Below are 15,382 nucleotides of genomic sequence, written 5' to 3'. Positions count from 1 at the left end.
TCCTAGGCCCTCTTTCGGGAGAAGGAAAAGTCTCCCAGGACGGGAGAAGGCGGAACCCGGATTCTGCCTCTGTCATACCTTGAAGAGTTCTGTCTCCTGGTCAACAGGACGGTGGGAGCCCAACCCATTCAACCCCCCAGAAACCAACATGAAACCACGCAGGACACGCGGGGCAGCATCGCCCCCTGGTCCAGTGCAGACGCTGCAGACGCTGGTGGATTCAGGTAGATTCCGCCTGTCCACGGCCTTGATAAACGTGACCACAGAGGCAGGCGGTGACCCAGGCAGGGATGGCTGTTAACGCCCTGGAGACAAAGTGCCTGCTGGGAAACACCTGAGCGTGGCGCCCCCTCCCAGGAGCTGCTGCGATCACAGACGTCCTGACTCTTCCCGAAGCCACCCTAAGAGCCCGAGACTGGGAATGAGCCCCCGGAAGTGACCGGCCACGATGAGCACATGAGGCTCTAAAAGACCAGGGCCCCACATGGAAGACGAGTCTCGTGACAAATCTGTCCGGGAGACGCTGGAGGCGTCACTGCTTCCCTGCCTGACTTACCCTCCAGCCTGGCCCTCTCTCAGCCCCCAAAATGCCCAACGCCAGCAACAGATTACAGCCCAGCATCCAACGTATCACCGGTTCCCAACACATCTGCCAAACCCAGCCTGGCTCGGAGCAGCCACATCTACGCTGTCCACACCAGCCCTTCTGCGAGCCCAGTCCACGGAGGAGAGTGTGGGTGTGCAGTGTCAGCAGCAACACCTCCTTCCACTCCTGGTTTCCACCTACACGAGAGTCTGCTTGCCCCGCCCCAAACCCAGGGTGGCTCAGACCAAGCTGCTCCCCAGTGGCTCTCCAAAGGCTTCCTGCGCATTTAGAATGAAATTCACGCTCCTCCCTGAGGCCTGGATGCTGGAGCCGAGCCTGCTCCTCCCAGCCTCCTGCCTCCCCAGGGCCTCGGAGCTCAGGGTACCCCATCTACGGCCACACCACGCCCCTTCCTGCCCCCTGTCCTGTGCACTTGCTATTTCCTGGCCTAGAACATTCTCCCCCCAGGCCTCCAAGACATCAGCTTCCTCTGGCCATTCAGATGCCACATCCCGGAGACACCTCACCGCTCCGTGAAGACAGCCCCATTCCCTGCTGTCACCTTCTACTGGGCTGTTCTCTTCCACTTTCTTCCTACACTGATTCAAAGTGACTAATTTATCTGCTAGTTTGTTTATTATCTGTCTTTCCCACTAGAACCAAACTCCTCAAGAGCAGGACTGTGTTGTTGTTCTTGTTTACAGCAGAGCCCCCAGCACCCAGCTCACAGCAGGCGCCCAGTGAGAATCTCCCAGAGGGACGGATGGAGGGATGAGGAGTCCCTCCTTGGACCCCCCCAGGTGCAGTCTGGGCGTTGCTGTGGGAAGCACACCACACTGGACTCGGCTTACACAACCATGGGCTCCTCGGATGTTTGCTGGCACCCAATACATGCAGGGCCCTGGACTACAGAAGCCAAGAGAATGGATTCCGTTTGTAAACACAGGCCCCATGGAGTAATGTGCCCAGGGCCCATGGGCACTGGCGGGCAAAGCATGTGTCCCGCCCCCACCTGCAGCCCCATGGCACATCCTCTAGGTCCCGGGACCCCTGAGGCCTGGCTCTTACCTCCAGCGGGACCACCTGCATGAGGATGGCAAAGTTGGTGAGGTGAGTGCAGCGGCAGATGGAGTAGGTGAGGTTTCCTCCCGTGAGCGCACAGCCTTGGTTCGACCAGATCCCTTCTCCGGAGCTGAGGACACAGGAGAAAGGATCAGAGGAGGTAGCACCGCACCTTGGCAGGCCGGGGACTGAAAGCAGCACCCCCTACACCACACGGCCCTATGAACTCACGGCGGTGCCCACGCCTGCCACTCCAGGAATACACACCCAGACCATGGGGTGGGAGCTGGGAGGAGAGATTCTGGCCATTAGGCCAGCGAGAGCTGGAGAGCGTCTGCTGCTGGTCAGGCCACAGGAAACAAGGCCCTCCCTCTGGGATGGGGAACGGAGAGCCTGCTTCGGCACAATCACCCTGAAAAGCACCTGGACAAGGCCCAGCACAAAATGAAACGCACACAGCGCACGCAGCGGCACGCACCAGGGACCACATTCAAGACTGGTCACTGAATCATGAGTGACAGTAACTTAAACGCCCGTCGGGGAAAACAGGTAAGTGCGGTGTGGGAGAGAGAAATATGATAAAATACCTCGCATCAGTTAAAAAGAACATCCTTGACCAATATGTATCGATAAGGATAAAACACCAGAACACAATGTACAGTGACTAACCACGACGCGAGGCCCGTGGGGCCAGCAGCACCACACACTTCCCATGGACACAGCTATGACCGACAAGACTGCAGAGAAAACGCTCGCACAGAAACCGCCCACGGTGTCACCATCAGAGACAGGGTGGCGAGATCAGGATGAGACGGAAAGGTCTAAGGAGACCCTTGCTTTTTCTATAATGTTTTACTTTTTACGTGAATAATGTGTGGATATATTACTTGCATGACTTTGTAAAGTGTAAACCTAGACCAAAACGACGGGAAGCAAACGTGCTCTCGGTTAACTGTGGTTAATCCTGTTGTTGTGAATATTGGTGACTATCATTTTCTTCTCTTTATTTCTCTATATTTTCTTTTTTGTTGGTTTGTTTGCCTTGAGACAGGGTCTCACTCTGTTTCCCAGGCTGGAGTGCAGCGGTGCAATCATAGCTCACTGCAGTCTTGACCTCCTGCTCTCACGCGATCCTCCCACCTCAGCCTCCCAGGTAGCTGGGACTGCAGGTGCATGCCACCGTGCCAGTTAACATTGTTCTTTGTATTTTTGTAGAGATACAGTCTTGCTATGTTGCTCTGGCTGGTCTCGGACTCCTGGGTTAAAACCACCTTCCTGCCTCAGGCTCCCAAAGTACTAGGATTATAGTCGTGAGCCACTGTACTCTGTCTTCTATATTTTCAAATTCCAAAAGAAAAAAAAAGATTTAAATGGTTCTTCCCTGAAGTTAGAACCTCAAGTTATCAGTAAAGACAAATCCTCGCTTCAGCCAAAGGCAATGGCACTTGGGGGAAGGCATTTATAAAGGTGAATAAATTAAAAGGCTCTAGTTTGTATTTGCTTTGTATTCACTTTCAACTGTGGTGCCAGCATGGATGTGGCAGATGAGAACTGTGGCTGTCCGGTGGCGTGACTGATGAAGACCCTAGCTCACACCTCTCCAGCCAATGTCTCCAGATCGAGCGCACACCAGCAGCCTTGGGCAATGGGCACCCTGCATTAGCCCTGGGTGATGTGGAGCCCAAGGGAGGGCTGGGATGGTCATTCAGACATGACCCAGGGGTGGCTCTGAGTTTGAGGATGGAGACTCAGACAGCAGCTCAGTGGTGATTTTCATGATTAATGATCTGCTCTCCTAAGGGAGGGAGAAGGCATTTAGCAGAGAGCAGAGGACAAAGCGAGAGCCACTCAGATGTACCAACCGAGAGGAGCAAAACCCCATTAATAACTTCAGAATTGATGGGACTTAAAGATGGGGTCATGTCCTCCTCCTCTACCTCCCCACCCCTTTTGATCTAATTTTCCCAGGACCTTGGAGGGAGTCAGCAAACACCAGCTGTTGTGTTATATATTGCACCTTTGTCTGTCAATTGGCTGCATGAGGACCGTACTTCAATTTGAAGGGGGCCTGAACATTAACAGGCACTGGATTAGGTGAACATGGCCATGGGTATGAGTTGCCCCTTCTGCTTACACAAAGGGTAAGCTAAACAACACGAAAGTCACATTGTTCAGATGGAGCTGCAAAGGTGTGACGATGACCTAGTTAGCCAGAGGAGTAGAGCCTTAAGTGGCATCAAGGAAGATCTACTTCCAAGGGAGTCAGCGAAAACAAAGGGGCAGGCTTGCAGCTTGTGCATAAATAAATCTGCTATGGAAGCCAGATGAAGCAGTATCAAATAACACTAAAGATATATACGGCCCTGGGACCCAGGAAGTCTGCATCTAAACAGAAAAATGTTCAGTCATGCATAAATAAAATGTAACATACATAAATACGGTAAAAGACATGTATGTCCATACAGGCAAAACACAGAAACAAAAGGTGGAGGAATGATGGAAGAAACACTGAATTAAGCAGCACCATATATTTCCTATGATTATAAATATAAATTATACATAAATAATTGAAAAAACACCCAAAAAACCCTCCCACAGTAGTTACTACTGGGGAAAGGAGTGGAGATCAGGATAAGAGGTAAAGACCAAAGGGAATACTTGCTTTTCTATAATGTTTTACTTTTGAACAAAGTAATATATTGATATATTACTTGTATAATTTCTTAAAGAATCAGTCTAGGAAAAAAAGCGGCCCAGATTTCTAGGCCCAGTGAAAATCTTTCAAGTCGAAAAGAGAATACTTTCTCAAATGGTAACTGAATCTATTGCCAGTGGACAAGAACTAAAAGAAGAGTTAAAGGAATATGATACTACACAAAAATCTACACAAAGAAATAGAATAGCTCGAAGTGGAATAAGTGAAGGTAAATAGGCAGTTATTATTGTCTTAATTGCTATAATTGCTCTAGAAGATAACTCAATGTCCAGGGGACAAAAATACTAGCAATGCATTGTGTTTATGGTGTCTGTAAAGGTGAAATGTACTACAACAACAGCACCCAGAATGGGCAGGAGGAAGTGTGAACCTATTATTATAATGTCTTAGAATACATTTGGAATGATACCATAGCATTTGAAGGCAGGCATGAGTGAATTAGACATATACACACTGTAAGCTTAGGTAACCACTACCAAAAAAGTTAAAAGGATATATAAATTAGAAATCATTTATAGTAGAGATAAAATAGCATCATAAAAGATATTCAACAACCCAAATGAAGTCAGAAAAAGATAACATTTTTAAAAGATAGAAAAGTTAGAAGACATCTAGCAAAATGGCAGATTTTAATCCAACCACACCAATGATTACATGAAATGTAAATTGTCTAAACATGTCAATTAAAAACAGAAATTTGAGGACTGGATTAAAGAAAAGACGAGACCCAGCTATATGGAGTCTAAAAGAAACCCACTTTAAATATAAATATATAAATAAAAGTTAAATTATGGGAAAAGATATAGCACTCAAACACTAATCAACAAAGCTAGAATAGTTTTACTCAAATTAGACTAAGTCAACTTCAAAGTAACACATATTTCCCAGGGTAAAGAGGGACATTACGTAACGATAAAAGGGCTAATTTTCCAAGAAGACATAACAATTCTAAATATACATGTACCTAATAACAGAACTTCAAAATTCATTAAAGAAAAATTCATAAAACTAGAAGGAGACAGATAAATCTACCACTAAAATTGGAGAATTCACACTCTTCTCTCTTTAATTGACAGAACAAGTTGACAGAAAAGTAGTAAGAATATAGAAGACATAATCATAACCATCAATCAGCTGGGTGTAATTGACATTTGTAGAACACTCTACCAAGAATACACTTTTTTTCAAGTGCACATGGGACGTTCATCAAAGACTGAACATATACGGGGTCTCATAAAAACTTTTAACAAATTTAAAAGAACTAACATTATAGAAAGAATATTTTCTGATCATAAAAAAACTGTTTACAAATCAACAGCAGAAAGTTCTCTGGAAAATTCCCAACTATTTGGAACTAAACTACACACTTCAAAATAACACACAGGTTGAAGAGGAAGTCACAAGGAAAATTAGAAAATATTTTAAATTTAACCAAAATAAAAACAACATATCAAAATGTGTGGGATGCAGCTAACTCAATGCTTACAGAAAAAATACAGCATTAAATGTTTATATTAGAAAATAATAAAACTTCATAGCAATAACCTAAACCTACACTTCAAGAACTTTTAAAATGAAGAGCAAATTAAACTCAATGAAAGCTGAAGGAAGTAAATTAAAGACAAAGAGGATAAGTCAATGAAATTGACAACAGCAACACAAGAGAGAAAAATCAATGAAGCCAAAAGTTGTATCTTTGGAAAAAATCAATAAAATTAATAAACCTATAGTAAGAGTGACTCAGAAAAAAGAAGACACAGATTATAGACATAAAAAGTGAAATGGGAACATCACCACAGACCCTTCAAGCAAGAAAAAGGCTAATAAGGGAATACCACAAAAACTCTGTGCCTATACATTAAACAACTTTGATGAAATTGATGAATATTTCAAAAAAACATAAATAGCTAAAACTTATTTAAAAAGAAGTAGACGACCTACATAGTTCTGCATCCATAAAAGAAACTGAATGTGTAGTTGAAAACCTGCCAACATTGAAAACGAAGGCTCAGATGACTTCATGGTGAACTCTACTAAAATGGAAGAAATGATATCAATTCTATACGAACTATTCCAAAGTGCATTCCAAAATGTAACTTTTATGAAGGTATCATTACCTCAATATAAAAACAAAGACATTACAAAAAAAAAAAAGAAAACTGCAGATCAATATCTGAAAATGCACGTAAACACAAAAATTCTCAACTACTGTAGCCAATTCGATTTAGCAGTATACAAAAAGATAATACATCATGGCCAAGTGTGGTTTACCCCAGGAAAGCAAAGCTGGTAAAACTTGCAGCTTTAATCATAATGATCCCACTCTGAAAACAACCCAGATGTTCCTCTACTTGGGAGAAGATAAATAAACTGTGGTACATCCACGTAATGGAATATCCTTCAGCAGTGAAATGTGAAAATGAGGTGTTGATACATGCAACAATACATATGTGGTTGATGCTCAACACATTACGCAACATTAAAGAGACTGGACTCCAAAAGGCTGCCTATGCCGTGATATCATTTATGCACACTCTGGCAGAAGCAAAACTGTATAGGAACAGAAGACAGATCAGTGCTTGCAGGACCTGGATGTGAGAGGAAGGGATGACTGCAAACACACACGGGGGCATCTCCGAGGGTGATGCATTGTTCTCATCCTGATTACAGTGGTTGCACAACTGTGTTCATTTGTCAAAACTCTCAGAACTGTACAATCATCTACAAGTGTGAATTTTTCTGAATATCATATAAGTAATAATTGCACAATGGACAGGAAGGTTACAGATACTATGTTCATGATGGTGGCTGCCTCTGGGAATTGAGGAAAAAGAACAGAAGGAGGTGGAGGGTTTGTTAACATCATCTGCAATGTTTTAGTTGTTTCATTCTTAAAAATACAAAAATATAAACATGCTAGTAACTATAAATTTGGGGCAATGGGTACCTGCATTTGTTATATTATTCTCCTTACTTTTCTCTGTTCTTAAAATTCCTTCAAAAATAAAAACCAACATGCCAATTTAATTCTTACCAAACCCCATCCCATTTTCTAGTCATAATTTTTTTCTCCAAACAGTGCTCCAAAATTGGGATAACTATTTATAGGAGCACGTGCTTCCAAATTTTCACAATTTGCAAATAAAGGAAAAAGAGCTGCAACCTGCTGAGCCTGACCAGGGCAAAATCACTGAAATTACAGAAAAAAATACAGCATTAAATGTTTATATTAGAAAATAATAAAACTTCATAGCAATAACCTAAACCTACACTTTAAGAACTTTTAAAATGAAGAGCAAATTAAACTCAATGAAAGCTGAAGGAAGTAAATTAAATCCATCCACACTGCAGAGGCATGACGCCAACAGTCATGATGCCGACGGCCATAGCCAGAGCGAGGCATCCCAGGGGACAAAAATGTAAGCAGTGTTTGCTGGAGGTGACAGGATTTGGGCTGTATTTTCCTCACTGTTCACAGAACAGAGATAAAAGGGGATTATGCCGACCCACTGCTGCACCCCCAGCTCAGCGTCCTGTAATCTCCTGGCCCTCTGGGTGCAGGGAGCAGAGAAGCTTTCTCTGACGGGGCCATACCAGCAGCGGTGGCACAGCCTGTGTGGATCCTGCCCTGAAGCAGCAGGAGGAGGGAGCTGGGGAAGTGAGTCCAGGCACAGGAAGATGCCCAGGTGTTGGGGAGGCTGACAACATGTAGGGTGATGGGCCACTAGGCAGGGTGTGAACTGGATGTCCCAGATGTGTTCCAGCCACCTGTGCAGTGTTTAAAACATTGGGAAAGTTCATATAATAATCCAGCAACAGGCCAGGCACGCTGGCTCACGCCTGTAATCCCAGGACTTTGGGAGGCCGAGGCGGGCGGATCATGAGGTCAGGAGATCCAGACCATCCTGGCTAACACGGTGAAACCCCATCTCTACTAAAAATACAAACAAAATTAGCTGGGCGTGGTGGCGGGCATCTGTAGTCCCAGCTACAGAGGCTGAGGCAGGAGAATGGCATGAACCTGAGAGGCAGAGCTTGCAGTGAGCCGAGATAGCGCCACTGCACTCCAGCCTGGGCAACAGAGCAAGACTCCGTCTCCAAAAAAGAAAAAAAAAAAAAAAATTCCAGCCACAGCCAGTCACAGTGGCTCACACCTGTAGTCCCCGCACTTTGAGAGGCTGAGGCCCAAAGGAGTGCTTGAGTCCAGGGGTTTGAGACTACAGTGAGCTAAGATCACACCACTGCACTCCAGCCTGGGTGACAGAGTAAGACCGTGTCTCAAAAACACAAAAACGAAAACAAACTCCAGCCATGAAAACTCATGACCTGACAACACCGGACCTGCGACCTGTATCCCACATGGAACAAGCCCCGGGGACCACCGCTGAGCAGCAGCTGAGGATCCGGAAGGCCCGACCCTCCCTCCACTCCCTGGCCCTGCGGGGAGCTGAGTTTTCAACACCGCTCTGACTGTGGAGCCACTCACGGTGGGCTCACGTCTGGAGGAGAATTGCGATCAGAGCGATGGTGGGAGACCCCCCGGGCATCGGGCAGGTGAGCTGTGGAGGCGAGCTGGGGGCGGGGGCGGCTGGGAGGGCAGGAAGGGACTGCATGAGACAGGTGTGACGGGTGGACATGGGAGACGCCGGGGAGGACATCCCCAGTCGGGGCCCAAGTGGCAGAGACTGAAGCCTCAGAGTCTTAATGGTCAGCATGCTCCAGTGGAGCCGGCAAGGTTTCAAACAGGAAAATGCCAACGTGGCCAGTCAGAAGCCACTCCCCCAACCCCCTTCCTCAGCCGCTCCAAGACCCCTGAGGGGGACAGCCAGGGCCGTTGGGCCTGCCCCAACGGACGGCATCCTCCAGCTCCCCCAAGCATCTGCTGCACTGGCTTGAAAGTCACCCTGGGCATTCAGAGGCTTTGTCCAGATACATCATGTAACAGCAGGCCCCCCTCACATGGTCTGGAGCGGAGGCCTCAACCCAGCACTGCTGCCAGGCCCCACCCATGTCTGCAGCACTTCCAGCATTTTTGTGTGACGCAACCATGTCAGCTACGGAAATGGGTGACCCAGATCCTCCCCTGGGCTGGCATGGGGCGGGCCTGGGCTTGGACACCTCGTGCCCACCTACTCTCCCCTGTGCAGAGGGTACCTGAAGTCCAGGAAGGCACAGTACACGAAGACTCGGTTGCTGCTGTTGGTGGCCTCACTGTGCTGCTTACGTGTCTGAAATGAAAGAAAACAAACACGATGCATGACGCTGCTGAAGAGGCCCCTGGTTCTCAGCACTGACATGACAGCGAGACTCTCACGGCTGGGTGACCTCGGGCAGGGACAGGCACAGCCACCGATGTCCATCTCCATCCATTGTGGGTGTGGTCCCACGTCACCCGGCCCAGGTCATGCTGCCCTCTACTCTGCTCTCTCCAACCCACCTGTGTGCCCTGGCAGGTGCCGGGTCCTCCCTCTGGGACACTCCTCCCCCTAGGACATGCCTCCCCATAGGATGCTCCCCGCCAGGCAGCCACAGGCTCCCTCCCCACTCCCCGCCAGGCAGCCACAGGCTCCCTCCCCACTCCGCGCCAGGCAGCCACAGGCTCCCTCCCCACTCCCCGCCAGGCAGCCACAGGCTCCCTCCCCACTCCGCGCCAGGCAGCCACAGGCTCCCTCCCCACTCCGCGCCAGGCAGCCACAGGCTCCCTCCCCACTCCGCGCCAGGCAGCCACAGGCTCCCTCCCCACTCCGCGCCAGGCAGCCACAGGCTCCCTCCCCACTCCGCGCCAGGCCTCTGCATGAAGGAGCTCCTCAGAGAGATCTTCCCTTCCCTACCTGTTCTGAACAGCACCAGCCCCCTGCCTGCTCTAGCTCCATTCCACTCACTGATGTTTTCATTGTCCTGATCACCATGTGGCATGTTACATATCCTCTGTCCACTGTGTGTGTGTTTGCTACCTTCTCCTCTACAATGTCAGCTACAGAAAGCACAGAGCTTCTGTCTCATTCACGGCTGCAACCCCAGGACCTAGAGGGCATCTGGCATACAGCAGGTGCTTACTAAATATTTGTTCAATGAAAGCTACTCGGGAGGCTGAGGCAGGAGAATGGCGTGAACCCAGGAGGCGGAGCTTGCAGTGAGCTGAGATCCGGCCACTGCACTCCAGCCTGGGCGACAGAGTGAGACTCCGTCTCAAAAAAAAAAAAAAAAAAAAAAGAATCAGTGAACAGGTCCATGAGAGCACCTTGTTCTGGAGACGGGCGTTCTCTCCTGGGCTGCTCCCGGGTGCCAGCTCAGAGGACTCGGCAGCTATGGCTCTACCCTAAATGGAAGGCACAGACTCCTTCAGGAGCCATAGCTGGAGGCACAGGAGACCAGCAACTCCACCAGGACCCAGCGCTGCTCAGAGGCGGCATGGCTCCGGGGTAAATGGTGTCTGATGGATTCCCAGTCAGTCAAGTCAAGCATCTCTTATTTGTCCGATGCCTGCTCTGTTCTGTGACCCATTCCTGAGTCATCGTTGCTCCAATGAGAACCTTCCCCCATTTCAGGGTGACCAGCTCTCAGGAAGGCACTGACTTGTGCAGGACAGAGCAGGAGGGCAGCCCCCTTCAGGAGCGCCATCCCGGCCTCTACCAAAAGCCCCTCCTTTCCCAGGAAGCAGCAGCTCTGGTGCCCCCGACAGGCACCTCGGACCCCACTGCAGAATCAAAGCGCTCACAGGGCTCTCATTGCAGCATCTGTCTCACAGCTCCTCTAGCCTCAACCCAATTATCCTAGCGCTTCTACTACTAATGTTTTGGCAAAATGGAATGTTTACTCTTTTTGCTTTGTCCCCTACCCCTGCCGCCCCATATCTTAGGGTTAATTTTAATCCATCACAGGGTCTCTTAAAACTGCCTGGAAAAGACATCTTCTCCTCTGTCCTCCCAAAGCCACAGCCCGCTGTGGACTCTTGCACAGACAACGGAGGGCCCTGTGTCCTGCAGCCACCTGGACCACAGAGGGGCATCAGCAGGGAAACTGCAGCACCAACCCCACATAATAGAAAAGACGAACAAAAACCCGGTGGCCATAGCCTGGTTCTCAGAGGGGTGTAATGACGCTTCCTTGGCCCCAGGCTACACCAGAGCCAAAGCCTCCAGCAGATAGCATTATATGTAATTTTTTAACAAGGAGGCGTATTTGTGTGTTACTTGAGTAATTTAAAGGAAATTTAAAAAATAAGTTGGTGACCTGGGGAAGAAAGCAACCAGACCCATACACATCAACTCGAGGCAAGGACTCCTTAGGAGGGAGGCCACGTGCCTCTTCCCATCACCTCCTCACCCAGCGCCAGCTCCCCGCTCTGCCCTGGGTGTGGAAGCACAGCCCCTGAGGGAGCAGAGGCCACAGTGGCCTCTGGAAGTCCTGACACTCTGACTTCAAATCTAAATCACTCTTCAAAGGAAATGTAGAAAACAGTCACCACCGTAAGAAGCCAAGCCTGTGTGTGGTCGGAGGGTGGGAAGGCAGCTAGCTTTCTCTTGGATCTGCAGCCAAGATCACACCCTGAAATGGGGAAACTCCCTCCATCGTCAGAGGCTCCATCACAGCCTCCACTCCTGGGATGGGAAAAGCAAACTGACTCTTCATTCATGTGTGTGGAGTTCCGCACTGACCGGGAACAAACGCTCTCAGCAAGTCTCCAGAAAAGGGGGCCTCCAGGGCTCCCAGGGGTGTGACGTGGGGTGGGTGTGTTTTTGACACGGGAGTGTGGTGCTGCCAGAATGTGAGTCATCTGTGTACAGGCTGCATCTCATGCAGAAATGTGGGAGGTGCCCACAGCCCACCAGCCTCCCTGAGGCCTGGGCGAGGCACAGAAGCCAGTTCAGTTCATCACCAGGTGGCTGGGGATTGGGAATGAGGCGCTCCCTCCCTGTGGAGTCTTCAACGGTGTTGGGGGACAGCCACATTCACCTGAGCATCCTCCTGAAACCTCAAGCCAGGGGCTGCTGAGCTCTGCTGGACAGAAGTGCAGGCCTCCTCACAGGGCCGGCTCCACTGCAAGTAACCTAATTTCCCACTAGACACACTTCACTGGGGTATGTCTAATGGAGAGTGCTCTGTGAGCCCTCAGGAATATCTCCCACAGAATCTGAGACTCCCTCCAACAACCATCATGATCTTTCCAGTCTGGGAGAAGCAAACAGGATTAATCAACTGCTTGTTTATTGCCTACTGTTCACGAGCAAGGTACACCAAAGTGTCTCCTTCTAGGAGATGCAAGCAGAGAGAAGAGAAAATTTTGATTCTCATGATAGCCTGTTAATGCCCCTTGTTCAGAAATGTGCTGGCTTTTATGTAAGGATTGCTATGGTTTGACTGTGTCCCCCAAAAGCTCATGTGTTGGAACCTTAATTCCCAATGCAGCAGTGTTGGGAGATGGGGTCTTATAGGTGGCAGCTCAGTCATGCAGGCTGAGCCTTTGGGAATGGATTAATGTCACTGTTATGGGAGCAAGTTAGTTGTTGCAGGAGTGAATTTGTTCTCATGAGATTAGATTGATGCAAAAAGCAAGCTCGACTCGCTCTTGCAGTCTCTTTCACTCACGCTGGCTTCCCCTTTCCCTTTTCCACCAAGAGATGAAGCAGCACAAGGTGCTCACCAGACACAGCTGCCCAAACTTGGACTTCACAGTCTCCAGAACTGTGAGCCAAAATAAACTTCTTTCCTTTATAAATTACTCAGTCTCAGATATTCTGTTATAACAACAGAAAATGGACTAGGTGCAGTTTTACCTGTAAATAAGTTGGGGAGCTATTTGTCCATCATTGTCCCAAGCAAAAGAGAGATGGCACTGTGGTCCTTAAATCTGATGGTAAGTAAAGCAATATAAGGAGCCGAAATACTGACCCCAGAGCAGTGGGTCAGATGTAGGTGGAGCTCAGCAGAAAGCACGGGGCAGCCCTCTATGCCATCCTCTCTCCAGCCCATCTCACAACTAATCAGGGTTCAGGGCTTTGAATGCTTGAAATGTCCCACCTTTTGGGAAATCAAGGATAACAGAAGTAATGGGAGAGATATGACAAGGAAAAACCTTGAACCAGCCTCTATCTCTTGGTGCTTTCTGATGTTTCTTGCTTTCAAAGAGTCATAAGACAATCCAGCATGGTTGAGGCATCCACAGCCTGACAGAGGCTAAGACAGGACTTTCAGAGCCTGGTTCCAGCACAGGAAGAAAAAGGTGGGAGGTGGGCAGGACCCTGATCCAGGCATTTCAGGACAGGTTGATGAGCTGGGCCACCCCAGTGCTGGGAGGGAAAGGTTAGGCCAGGTGAGACCCTGGGACAGATGGCCCAGTGGAGCAGGGGCTCATGGTGGGGATTTACTATTCTGCCTTCCCCCCACTGGTGCCATCTGCATGTGGATCTGTCTGGTTAAGTCGCTCTCCCCAGTGCTGGCTCCTGGGCAGAGGTGAGCAGTACCTTGGGGCACCAAGGACACCCACAGATGCTGCGCTCAGACCCACAGGACATCCCACTCAGCCCAGGCTCCTTCAGAAACCAGAGGCACCCGTCTTCCAACATGTGATCAAGCCATCTGAGGACAGTAGCAGAGACCCTGGAACACAACACCCCCAAGTCTTCCGTCTCCAGGCCTCCCAAGAGCCTGCAGAGACCTCTTAGGCGTTAAGGCAGCTTGAAGGGGTCTGTCCTTTCAATGGAACAAGTCCTGACCACAGAATGCAGGCGCCACCCCCCACACACATGGTGCTGACATATGCGTGTCTTATTTTGAGATCGTGGGGCCAGACCCCAATCCTAGAGAGCAGCCTCCCCAACCTCACAACCTACTGCTTCCCTCTTCAAAGGCAACTGAGGACAGCCAAGAGACACGGGCAGAGGGGCAGCCTTGTGCAGACAAGCACAGCCCATGGCCACCTGGGACGCACCAGGGTCAGAGAGATCCACCGATGCCCCCTACCTCAGAAGATCCCAGGCAGGAAATGTTTGCCAAAGACCAAGAAGCTTCAGTTTCCCGTCTGTTCATCGCCAATGTGGGACGCTGGTCTGGTAACAGACCCGCCCTCCAGTGTGAACTGAACTCTAAACTGTATCCCTCCCTCCGAGGTCCCTAAGTCCCTGTCTCCTCTGCGAAACCTCAGGAGTCCCGTTTGAGAAGAAAGGGGCCCGCAGACACCTGATTCTCACGCTCGGTTTATGCGCAGGTACCAGCCTGCAAGCCGGAGAGGCACACAGAGAGGAAACTGCGTTGCTGTTTTAAAACACAAAGAAGCCGGGCGCGGTGGCTCAAGCCTGTAATCCCAGCACTTTGGGAGGCCGAGACGGGCGGATCACAAGGTCAGGAGATCGAGACCATCCTGGCTAACCCGGTGAAACCCCGTCTCTACTAAAAATACAAAAAACTAGCTGGGCGAGGTGGCGGGCGCCTGTAGTCCCAGCTACTCGGGAGGCTGAGGCAGGAGAATGGCGTAAACCCGGGAGGCGGAGCTTGCCATGAGCTGAGATCCGGCCACTGCACTCCAGCCTGGGCGGCAGAGCGAGACTCCGTCTCAAAAAAAAAAAAAAAAAAAACCACACAAAGAAAAAAAGAAAGAACTCCAAAATTGCGTGGGGATCTGGAGTTAGGGCAGCTTGCTTCCAAACTGAACAGAAAGTGTTTTCGCATCACCCCCTCGCCCCAAGTAGCACCCAGTCATGCGGCGCTCAGTGGAAAGCTCGGCACACGAAGCCAGGCCAGGACCCACAGCCCAGGTTCTGCATTTGGCATTTAGGACCTGCAGTGTCTCCGAGAACCCTGCAGAGACTGAGCCCACAGAGGAGGGTAGAGTGTGGACCGGAAGCCACCAGAAGCCGGACGAGGCGACTGAGTTCAGTGTTGTCAGCCAGAGGCTGGGGAGGGAGCACCCTGATGCCCGCATCCCCGGTGAGCCTTGAACCCGGCATCTGGGCCTCCACCTCTCCTTCCTCACGCCTCCTGGACATGCAGGAACCGCCAGTGCATGCACAAATTGCCCT

The 15,382-nt window shown here is 49.6% G+C and overlaps 1 protein-coding gene across 3 annotated transcripts in view; it reads right to left on the bottom strand.

The window, feature by feature from the left end:
• Positions 1-15,382, bottom strand: part of ADGRD1 (adhesion G protein-coupled receptor D1) — a 186,780-nt gene that overhangs the window by 55,944 nt on the left and 115,454 nt on the right. For all 3 annotated transcript variants that reach the window (XM_001104579.5, XM_077955845.1, XM_028830174.2), the window contains 2 exons: positions 9,519-9,592; positions 1,655-1,778 (listed from right to left, as the gene is read on the bottom strand). In XM_001104579.5, the coding sequence (XP_001104579.3) occupies positions 1,655-1,778; positions 9,519-9,592 (198 nt within the window). The remainder of the gene's footprint in view (positions 1-1,654; positions 1,779-9,518; positions 9,593-15,382) is intronic.

This window comes from Macaca mulatta, chromosome 11 (genome assembly GCF_049350105.2).
Source record: "Macaca mulatta isolate MMU2019108-1 chromosome 11, T2T-MMU8v2.0, whole genome shotgun sequence".
NCBI lineage: Eukaryota > Metazoa > Chordata > Mammalia > Primates > Cercopithecidae > Macaca > Macaca mulatta.
This window is presented reverse-complemented; position numbering and strand designations above follow the sequence as displayed.